This window comes from Vipera ursinii (assembly GCF_947247035.1).
Source record: "Vipera ursinii genome assembly, chromosome: 8".
NCBI lineage: Eukaryota > Metazoa > Chordata > Lepidosauria > Squamata > Viperidae > Vipera > Vipera ursinii.
This window is the reverse complement of record NC_139519.1, coordinates 3,682,581-3,694,454: the sequence shown is the minus strand read 5'-3', so window position 1 is coordinate 3,694,454 and position 11,874 is coordinate 3,682,581. Positions and strand designations below refer to the sequence as shown.

General features: G+C 45.5%; 1 protein-coding gene across 1 annotated transcript in view; it reads left to right on the top strand.

Annotated features, from left to right (window-relative positions):
• Window positions 1-746: 746 nt before the first annotated feature.
• The window catches only part of ANTXR1 (ANTXR cell adhesion molecule 1), a gene marked incomplete at its 3' end in the record, with an annotated part of 168,815 nt that continues 157,687 nt past the window's right edge, over window positions 747-11,874 (top strand). The window contains exon 1 of the mRNA XM_083368341.1: window positions 747-1,121. Within this exon, the coding sequence (XP_083224467.1) occupies window positions 970-1,121 (152 nt within the window). The 5' untranslated portion in view covers window positions 747-969. The remainder of the gene's footprint in view (window positions 1,122-11,874) is intronic.

Genomic DNA, 11,874 nt, shown 5'->3' with positions numbered 1-11,874 from the left:
ATCTTGAGTCCATCTTCCAAAGACAGTTGGAAGCTTCGGTGAGTGAAGAGACTGCTTTATTTTCTAAAGGTAGTTAAAATGAGGACCCAGATTGTTTGGGGGCAATAAGCTGACTTTGTAATAATGCCGCTGGGGGTGTGTGTGAAAGCCCTAACAAGCAGGCATATACATAGAATGAAGGCTACTGCTTAAGCTTGTAAGCCGCCCTGAGTCTTTGGAGAAGGGCGGGATATAAATGGAATTTTAAAAAATAAATAAAAAAAATAAAAAAAAATAAAGCACCAGAGGGAAGGACAAGAAACAAAGGATGGAAACTAAACAAGGAGAGAAGCAACCCGGAATTAAGGAGAAACTTCCTAACAGCGAGGACAGTTAACCCGTGGAACTGCTTGCCCCCAGAAATCGCGGGCGCTCCATCTCTGGAGATTTTGAAACAGAGGCTGGACAGTCACCTGACAGATGGTATTGGTCCTCCTGCTTGAGCGGAGGGGGGGAGGGGAAGAGGGCTGGACTAGAAGACCTCCCAGGTCCCTTCCAGCTCTCCTCTGACCGCAGCACATCCGCGCATCCCCGGAGCGCGGCCAGCAGGAGGCATCCTGGGCTCTCGGCTCGCAGGCAAAGCCGCGCTCTTTCCTTCGCGGAGAAGGGGGCGGGAGGGGGGTGAGGCTTCCCTCAAATCTGGGGCAAAGCAGCCGGGGGAAAAAAAAAGAAAGAAAGAAAGAAAGACTGTCCGGAAGCTGCCCGTCGCCTGGCCGGCAGTGGCGGGCTCGGGGGCGCTGCGCTGGGGAGCGCAAGGCAGAGGCGGCCCGGGAAGCGGAGCCGAAGCGAAAGGCCAAAGCCCCCAGAAAGCAAAGCCAAAGCCCAACCTCCGGGCGGCCTTTCGGATCCGCCCGGGCCTGGGCTGGAGGAGCTGGGGAGGAGCGGAGCAGCCCCGCCACTTTCTCCCTCTCGGGCTGCCCGGCTGCGGGGATGGCGCGTCCCGCGCAGAGCGCGCTTCCCCGCGGCTTGCGGTGGCTCTTCCTGGCCGCCCTGATGGTGCCCTGCCACGGGCGAGCGGGGCAGCCAGAGGAGGGGGGCGCCGCCTGCTACGGGGGCTTCGACCTCTACTTCATCTTGGACAAGTAAGTGGCCGGCTGCGCGGGACGCTGCCTTGCGGTTTGTCAACACACAGGAGCGGTTTGTTGTTGTTGTTGTTGTTGTTGTTGTTTTTTAACCTTTGCTTTGCGTGCCCAGTTTGGACAATAAATGAATAAATAAATAAAATAAACCGCCTGGCGGATGCCGCCTTCCTCTTTCCTCTGGAGAAAGTCGGGGAAAAAAAAAAGTTTGGCTCCTTTCTCTGCTTTCTCTCTCTCTCTCTCTCTCTCTCTCTCTCTCTCTCTCTCTCTCTCTCTCTCTCTCTCTCTCTCTCTCTCTCTCTCTCTCTCTCTCTCTCTCTCTTTTGCAACGTTGCTTCTTTGGGAAAAGTTTAGCAAAGAGCGCGGCTCTCAGCTCTGGCCTGTTTGGGTAGCCTTACGAACAAACGCCCCGTGTCCAAAGTCTTAGTAAAACCCTGGCTTGGCTTCCCTGATGGGATGCCATTCCCGGAGAGCAACTGTTGAAGATCGCCGAACTCCGGAGTCAGGTCGAAACTTGCTCCAGGGCAGAAAATACGTTGTTGCGATGTGTCTTTTTAAATTTATTTTTAGCCAATTTTCCCCCTTAGCTCTGAGTCGCTCACTGTTCCTTTGTTCTCCATTAATGAAATGCACATTCCCTCTTTTTTTTCTACTTTTGCTGCTTTTTCTGCAGCTGCAGGAATTGTATCCAGGGAGGAAATAAAACGCTTGCTCATGTTATTTCTCCTACAACTGACATGATGCATTGTGTTTGTGTAAGAGGTTTGGGGCTGTATTCTTAAATATTGGCCAGCTGCATTGAAGAATGAAGCTGTCAGAGAGCCTTTAACACTGCCAGACGTGTAGAAACAAAACAAAGCAAAAGTTTTCGTAGAGGCTGAGTTTCCAAAGAGCCACATTTTGCATAGCCCCAAGGCTGTGAAAAGATGATTTAGTGGGTGGATTTAATTATCTTTCTTCCAAAGGGCTGGAGTTCTTTTTTCCATTTCATGTCAAAAACTATCACGGAGAGCTACCAGTTTGCAAAGAGTCTTGCCTGTAGCACACAGAGTCCTCAAAGAGAAACTCTGGGAGAATCTGTGGAAGTGGCTTGTTAAATCCCATTTCTATGCTATCCCCCCACCCCCCAAGCAAAATAGGACCAATAGCAACAGGGAATTAGGCTGGGTCCCTTCAGATCAGAGAATCCACAAGGGGAAGCAAAACAAAAAACAAACAAAGAAAAACCACAGAGGTGACAGAGGTGACCTTCCCATGGAGAGACCATCTTGATTTTTCTGACCCCGTATGAATTCCTTCCTGCTTTGGGTGGGTAGGATGGACGGTCTGTTGTGTCCGTGAGTCTCTACTAGCAGGATTCAGCTGGTCCTGCATCTTCAGAGGGGAGGAGAACTAGAAAGGCTTGTGTGAACTGGGGTTGTGAAGAAAAGATGGGCTGTGCTGCCTCTTCCCAAGTAACCTTCTGCGTCCAGATTGGGTCAAGGACATTTTGTGGATGAGTTCCTTTCAGCTTTCCGAGGCTCCTAGAAGGCCACAGGACAGGACAGGGGGTCCCCTTTGGCACGCGTCCTTTATCCAAGGGAATAGTCGTGTTTGCAATAAGTAAATCAACCATGGTTAACTATTTCTATCCCTCCTATCAACAACTTCAGGAAAGAACAGTTCTGTCCCCAGGACGCTGTACTTTTGATGTGTGTGGCAGGCTGAGCTTTGATGACATCATCATGGCTGCCATCTTGACCTTTTTGACCGTACCCTCCAAACATGCTTGAGCAGTACCGATAGAAATCATCAGAGGTTATTTTGAAAGATGGGCTGTGGGGGGAGTTTCTATCTTCCCCAGTGCCTTTCCAGAATCTGAAAACACAATTTTGGTTGGACAACTATCTCACAGTAAATTCACCTTTCTTTCTGAGATCATGCAATGCATCGAATTGTAAAGTAACTTCAAAAGTTGGGTACACGTAGGCTTTGTTGTTGCTGTTAGTTGCGAAGTTGTGTCTGACCCATTGTGACCCCATGGACAACGTTCCTCCAGGCCGTCCTGTCCTCCACCATCTTCTGGAGTCCATTTAGGCTCACGCCTACTGCTTCAACACATAGGCTAAGCTACCCCAACACCCACCCCACTCAAACTAAATGCAAGAGACGAGATTTTTAACTGGTTGGGTGAAATTGGTTGTGCAGACTGATACACAATGACCTGGAAGGGAGAGTGCGAATTATGTAAAGAAAAAAAAGGCCTTTGTTCTTCACGACAGCAGCAACAGCAGGGAAAGAGATTCTTGTTTCCTGCAACTGGAGGGAAGTGTTGCCTGCAGATCTTTGTGTTTTCATTTCAGTCCAAAATTCCCTTCCTAGTTTCGTGGCTTTGCTTCTGGGAAGGCTTTCTCAGCCTGGTGCCTTCCAGATGTGCAAGGCTACATCTCCTACTCCCTGCCAGCAGGTTTGGGGGGGGGGGGAAGGGGAAGAAGCCAAACTCACCTGGATAAAGCAGTCATAAAACACTCTGAGCTTTCTAGGCTCAGAAAAGGCCAGCTTAATTAAAGGGGCATCTCCGTGTCCTGCAGCAGTAAGTCTGCTTCCAAGAGAAAATAACTGAGGAGAGAGATGGAATGGAGGAAGAACCAAAGGGAGGAGAATTTGGGGCAGGTAAGATTGATACAGGGACGTGGTGGCTCAGTGGGTTAGGATGCTAAGCTTGTCGATCAGATGGCTGGCAGTTTGGTGGGTCGAATCCCGAGTACCGCGTAACAGAGTGAGCGCCTGTTACTCGTCCCAGCTTCTGCCAACCTAGCAGTTCGAAAGCACGTAAAAATGCAAGTAGAAAAATAGGGACCACTACGGTGGGAAGGGAACAGCGTTCCGTGCGCCTTTGGCGTCTAGTCATGCCGGCTACATGACCACGGTGATGTCCTCGGACAAGCGCTGGCTCTTCGGCTTTGAAACAGAGATGAGCACCGGCCCCTAGAGTCGGAAACGACTGTGCGGGGGAACCTTTACCTTTACCTTAAGATTGATACCTGCAGAGGAGAAATGCAGGTATTTCCAGGACTTGCAAAGCCACCTGTATGGAACACCTAAGAAGATCAGAAGAAGCCAATGGATGGATGGATGGATGGATGGATGGATGGATGGATGGATGGATGGATGGATGATTGGTTGGTTGTCAGGCCTGCATCTTCTCTGTTGGCAATGTCAAACAATCACACATTGAGGAGTGGCTGGATTTGAGTGACACACTGAGCCACATACCAGCCGATGGCAGACTTAGCCTGGTGTCTTGTGGGTTCCTGGTCTGTTTTAGTTTATGATTCAGTGTATTGGACAAACCTTGAAAAACTGAATGAACATGGGATTATCAGGTCTACAAAGATGTCCAATATTTAAATTACTCCTTTAATTAGTGGAGGTATAAGGCATTGGTGGCTGAATCTGCTATGCATTGGGTGGTGGATGGTAATCTTTTCCCTCAGCCAGGGAGGGTCCATGGGGAGGGTCCTAAAAATCAAGATGGAGGTCCCAGTTGTACAGTCAAAATTCCCGCCTTTTTTTTACATGCCTCCCAGTGCATGTGAAACAGGAAAAGGTTTAGTTGTGTGGATGCAACCGCCATGTTGTCTTTTTGGAGCCTCCTGCCCTAATGCAAATTTTACTTGCTTTCCTTCTTGCCCTAGGCTTTGATAGCATGAGCAGACTTGAAGTGGGGTGGTGGTGGTTTAAAGTGGATATGTGGAAAGGGGAAGATAGATTCTTGTAACTAGGGAATCTGAGGGAAAGCTCGGATTCCCAGATGCTGGGCACTGGTCTTAATCCAGATCAAATCATTGTTTTCAGTGTCAAGGCAGTAAGTTCTAAAGCAGTGTTTTTCAACCTTTTTTGGGGAAAGGCACACTTGTTTCATGAAAAAAATCACGAGGCACTCCACCATTAGAAAATGTTAAAAAATTTAACTCTGTGCCTATATTGACTATATATAAAGTAATTCTCTTGAATAGGAATCAAATAAACACAAAGAAAGTATTTTATAATTACTTTTCAATTTTTCCCACGGCACACCAGGCAACATCTCGCGGCACACTAGTGTGCCGCGGAACAGTGGTTGAAAAACACTGTTCTAAAGGGTTGAGTAGCATGTAAAGAACCCAGTAAAAAAAGGAAGTAGAGTGGGATGGTTCACATCTGAAACCCAGCAGAACTTAGTTGATTCTCTGATTGACTGGACAGAGAAAAGCCTGGGCCCATCGCACATTCCTACTCTCTCCTCTTTTGAATGGAGCCTTGAACCCTGAGCCTGAAAACTGTCCTTCCCCATTTCTTTTCCACAAGGTGTCCTGGAACCATATTTCCCCTTGCAGCACAATGAAAGCTGACAAACTGTTGCTCATATGATGCTCCTGTGTTCACCCCCACAAACGTTAACATAAATATTAACTAACATTTCATCTGCATGTTGGTCCCAAAGCAAAGTGGGTGCCCAACGTTTTCCATTCAAGACCCTTCTCCTACATAGGCATGGAATTCGCACACCACATGTGAAGCCAGTTTACTTTGTGGAGTAAACTTCATGCACTGCGTTAAGCTGCAAAGCACGACCTACAGACCGCAATAGCGGAGTGCACAAAATGCATGAAGCCCAACCTAAAAGAACACATGAATGAAAGCAAAGATCTGAGAGATTGGTGAAGATGTTGGAGATTGATGCTGGAGGGAAGAAAAGCAGAGATAAACAGGGATAACGTATGCAGAAGGATGTGCATACATTTTTTCAGCGAGTCTACCAAATGCTTCTCTGTCTCGGGGGAATTGAACAAAACTAAATTTCGTAATGTTCCACAGTTAAAGGCTACCTAGCGGTTGTTTTTCATGTGATGAGTGTTAACAAGTAATTGTATTTTTCTTCTGGCGAAATATGTCTAAGATGTGTTGGCTTTGATTATCACAAGCGTCCTTTCTCCAAGCCCATCCCTTAACCAAGACTCTGGCAGGGACACCCAGCCTGGCTGTCTCGGCTCATCTGGGTTGGCCCCCGAATAGTTGTCAGTTGTGACTGTTTGGGGAGGTTCATTTTCCCTGAATTATTTCTGAGCCTTTCTGAGATTTTACGCTAGATTATATTTGGGGACAAGAATAGGCCAAGAGTCACTTGAGTCTTGGTGGCCTTGGAGCCTGATGAAGCAAAAGGCATCGTAGTTTGCAGCAAATGACTAGTGTGAAGTGAAGATGCTGGTCGTGACAATGCCATAGAAACTCTGCTCATCTTATGTGGGCATCTCATGTGCACAAGACCATGCCGAACTTGGATCACAACTTCCATCTTGACTTCTTGTATCACATCCTGCTAATACCCTTAACAAAAAACATTGAAAGGGCATGGAGGTTGAAACAAATGACATTGATCATCAAAATAAAATGCTATTTTATACCATGGTTGACAGTTTTATGCCAGGGAGACATCTGGGAGCCCCAAAAAATCATGTTGGTGGCCATGAAGTCACAGCTTTGCCCCTTTATCATGCGTGCAGAGGAAAGGGCACGGCTTCTTTTTCTGTTTCTGGACTTTTTGAAATGCTTCTTGAAGTGGATTCCAATTTCACAGAGGTTAGCCCTAGTAGAAATTGGTTATAATGCAGTCCTTTACACGGCCTAAAAATAACTTCAAAAGAAAGCAGCATTATTCTTTTTTATTAAAAGCCAAGAAGCTGTCTGAAAAGACACACACAATGTGATGATGTTTATCTTGATTTTGACCTGGATAGGACACTAGGTTAGCTAGTAGTATTTTGCCAGCACTCTGGCTAACTGGGAAACTGGTCAGTGTAGACAAACAGTCCACAAACCTTCTGGCTCCAAGGACTGACCGCAGTGGCGGTGATGATGGCAGCGGCAGCAGTGGTGTGTGTGTGTGTGTGGTTTCGTGCATGCAACCTAGATCCTGCACATGTGCAAATGAAACTGCATGTTTGCCTGCTGCTTGCGTGGCCCAGTTCCCAAAAGGCCATGGCCCAGTACTAGTCCTTGGGCGGGGAGTCAGGGACCCCTGGTGTAGAGAACGGAGGCAATGGTCAGATAAGAGGGACTTAAGCCTGGCCAAGAAAGGAATGTGGGTAAACATCTCGGGAAAGCTGCACCCTAATTCCCATGAAGATAAAGGGAGAGAGGAGGGAGGTACATCCAGATTTGCAAGATTCTTTTACTATTGCTTTACAATAAAAGTAGCATTGATCTTCAGGGCATTAGTTTCTGGTCTGTCCTGAAGGGCTGACAGTAAGTCAACAGCTGGACAGAAACATCACAAGTGGCCTCCAAGGATTTCACACCAGGACCAGAGCACCTCTGTGACCTTAAGCACTACTAGAGGTTAACCTAACCTCTAATCCAGTCCAGAGAGTGCTTCTGTTCTTCTGCCATCCCACTGCACTATCCTTGTCTTCTCGTTTGTCCATGCAGGGTTAGAAGTCCAGCACAGCCGCTAAAAATACACATGGACTATATTTTAGCATTGCACCCTGATAAGGAGGGAGAAGTTAGCAGGTGTTCTTGGTGGGCAGAGAGAAATAGCTTTTAATCCAGATTACGAATCATTGGGGGTTTCCCCTTCACTGTATTTATTATTCTTTATATAGAGAGCGTGTGTGGGGCGCAGTGGCTCAGTGGTTAAAGACGCTGAGTGTGTCATCTGAAAAGCTGACAACCCAGGTTCAAGACCTGAGCACCACACAACAGGGTGGACTCCCATTATCTGACCCAGCTCCTTGCTTACCCAGCAGTTCGAAAGCATGCCGATGTGAGTAGATAAATAGGTATCACTTCAGTGGGAGGGTAACAGTGTTCCATGCGCCTTGGGATATAGTCATGTTAGCCACATGATCACAGAAGTGTCTTCAGACAATGCTGGCTCCGTCAGCTAGGAACCAGAGATGAACGCCGCCTGCTAGAGTCAGGCACAACTGGACAGGGAAAACCTTTGTTTTTTATATAGAGAATGTTTTGAAGAATTGGCTGGTAGAGCAGTCATTCCTGCTCCAGGAGGACCATGTTTGGGTGGGTGGGTGTCTTTTAGGGAATTTTCAGCAGGAATCCTTAAATAAGATCTGGAGTATTTGTGGACATCTCCCAAATTTCTGGATCTCTTGGAAGTGCTCCATTTCATGTATAACATAAGCGTTTACTAAATCCTATATTTTTGATTTGTTTTGATGTGTTTTGTCAGTGACTATTTGAAGTCTGCTTCGTTCAGTTGGGTACTCAAAAGGAATAAGACAGCTTCTGTTCTGTGAAGTTTGAAATTAATACTTTTGAATTTTTCATGCGATGAGCTTATTATCCTATTACTTCATTCCCCCCCTGCCGCCTCATTTACTATCTTATTTTGAATTTGAAATTTCCTTCTCAGCTAGGCATGGAGGTTGGTCCATACAGAGCTCTCCAAAAAAAAAAGGAGAAAAGAAAGCACTCCAAAACTGAGGGGGGGGACCTTGGGGGTCTGAGGAGAGAGAACCAGATGATCTTGGCTTAGTTATGTATTCGACATGCATTAAAAAGAGATCTGCGGAATTTTTTTCTTCCTGATTTCTTCTCTATTGGTCATTTTTGAAACTAAGACCAAAACCGTTGGGAAGTGATAGAAGCCATTTGCTATGATCCTGGAAAGAAGGCAATCTGAACATCGAGTTGCAGAACCCTAGAATTGAAAGGGACCATTTTAACCATCAAGGTCCATCTCTTGTCCCATGCAGGAATCCACATTCAAGCCTTCCCAGGAGGTGGTTGTCCAGCCTTCGCTTGAGCCCATCTAATGAAGAGGAGTCCCTCACTTGTCTTGGTCAATGGCTCCATTCTTCAACTGCACTTATGATTATGAAGTACAACCAAAAGCAACCTTGATATAGCTGAAGACTCTTGTTCCATGTCCTCCGTTCTTGGATGACAGATTCTGACAGGTCCTTGAACAAGGCTATCACAACAAAATTCTCAAAATAAAGCAGATATGCTTCCTTCAGCCCTTTCTCCAAGGATCTTCTTGTCTTCCAATAATGCTTGTTGTCCCTCACTGTGTCCTCTCTAACCATCTCTTCCTCTGCCTGTTCCATTCATTCTCAGGGGCATGCGGCCATACAGTGGATGTTTTGCTTTTCAAAAAGTATTCTCAAAAGAAAATAACCATGTAGAAAAAGCCCTCCCTTCCCCATCACTTGATTATTTAACATTTAATGCAGTGATTTCAGGTTCCAGCTGTCATGCCAACATCCTCCATCCAGCGTCCTTTTCTACTTTCCCATCTCTGAGGTGGGAGTTGTTCATCTTGTGGTTTGCATCTTCAGCTACTGGCCAAAGTCAAAGCCATTTGGGCTGGCCTGAAACAAAATTGCTTCCCACTGTTTTAGATTTTGAGAAATCACCAGGGTTTGTGAACACACAAACACTATTTATTTATTAAGAAAAAATATATAGCCACCCAAGTCTCATATAGGTTGCTCCATGCAACTTACAAAATTTTACAAATCTGACATATAATAAATCCATTTAAAAATCCCACCCCACCCCCAACCACAGCAACAACACAATGAAATCAAGTACTTGATTGGCTCCATCCCCATTTGTGGTTCCCCAGACCCATTTTAGGGCCTTTCAGAAAAGCTGCAAGGTGGGGTCAACTGTTCCTTGGGGGTGTTCCATAAAGAAGGGGCCACCACCAAGAAGGCCCTTAGTTTTGGTCCCACCAGATAACAATCCTTAATTGATGGAACCTGGAACCTGCCTTCCTGTCCTGGTGGGCCAGTTAGATGTAATAGGAGGTAGGAGATCCTTCAAATAGCCTGGCCCCAAGCCATTACACACACACACACACACACACACACACACACAGAGAGAGAGAGAGAGAGAGAGATATTCAGCACTGAGTAGCACTGGGTTTTGTAGAAAATATTGCCACATAAAATAATAATGCTGACCCAAAAACCAGACTTGCAGTTTCTCAAATGTTTTCTTCTGAGAAGGATTCTGTTTATTTGTTTATTTCATCTCATTTTTCAATTTATTTATTTATAATTTATTTCAATCTTTTCGGTACCATTTATTCTGTTGTCAGTGGGGGCAGCTGATGATCTTGTCGGTTACCCATCTCTCCATTTACTTGAAGCTTCCCTTCCTTTTCTCCCAAACCAAAAAGCATCGTAGCGATAGCATTAGACTTATATGCTGCCTCCTAGTGCTTTACAGCCCTCTCTGAACAGTTTATATTGACCCCAACAATCTGGCTCCTCATTTTACCGACCTCGGAAGGATGGAAGGCCGAGTCAACCTTGAACTGGTTAGAACCGAACTGCTGCCGGTTGGCAGAGTTTACCTGCAGTACTGCATTCTAACCCCTGCGCCACCAGGGCTCATGAGAGGAACCTGCTTGAAACATAATGAAGATGAAGGAAATGGCTGGAGAACTGATGCTCCCAGGACAAGCATTCCTTGGACATTTTATAATTAAATTCAAATAATTGTATTTCATCAGACTGAATATGAACCGATGTCAAACAAACAAAGAGCTGCAGGAAAAATTAATAGAGATTTTGTTCATTACATTGGTACGATGCCAAATTATATAGATTCAGAGTGGCTTATGTACTTGAATAATTAGAACATCCACAGTCTGCAGCATTAATGCATAACATTAAATCTTTCACGGTAACGTGTAATCATTAGTGAAAGTAACATCCAACAAAATGACGATAATAAATACAATCAATGTGTAGAATCTCAAGAGTGATGGGACCTCAATCACTAAGATGCTTGAGGGAACTAGGTAAGTCTAGCCTATTGAAGAGAAGGCTTGGGGATGACTTGATATCTGTCTTCCAGTACTTGATGGGCTACCACAGAGAAGAGGGGATTGACTTATTCTCCAAAGCATCTGAGGTCAGGACAAGAAGTCATGGATGGAACCAACCTAGAACTAAGGAGAAATGTCCTGACATTGAGAACAATTAAACAATGGAATAGTTTGCCTCCTGAAGTAGTGGGTGCTCCATCACTGGAGGTTTCAAGAAAACACTGGACAATCATTGTTTGGGATGGAATAAGGTCTCCTGCCTTGAGCAAGGGATTGTGCTAGAAGACCTCTGAGGTCCCCTCCAGCTCTAGGATTCTAGGTTTTATGACTGAAGTCTCATTGGTCTTCATTGCTTTCCAGAAGGCCTGGAACATGCAGGATAACCAGATGTCTAAGAGAGGACTGTTTCCTAGTGGATCTTTCTAAGATAATGGTTGATTTCTGTTAATGGTTGATTTCTGTTAATGGTTGATTTCTGAGTGAAGATGAGAAGGATGGAATTGGACCTTAGGGAAACAAAATAATGCCTCCACTTGGCCAATATTCAGACACAGCGCCTCTTCTTGTTGCCAAGCATCGCAGTCTTTAGTGTGGATGGCTTTGTCTCAAGGGTTAGCCAAGTATTTCCACAATTATTCCATGGAAATAATTACGTGTCTTTAGAAGGCCCAGAACCAAGATGTGACATTCAGTGGGGTCCCGCCTAATAATTTTACATCATGGAGGTTTATTTGAACTCCAGGTTCTCTGGATACTAATGCCCATAAAAACTCTCTTGTTTCCTATACAGAGCATTGGGGTTGGTGGTATAATTGTTGTTGTTATATACAAAAAAAAGCATTAAATCATATCTGTCACTTTAGCGGATGTTGACCTTCATATGCATCAAGTTCCTTCCAAGAACCTAGGATGTCATCATGTGTCTGCATG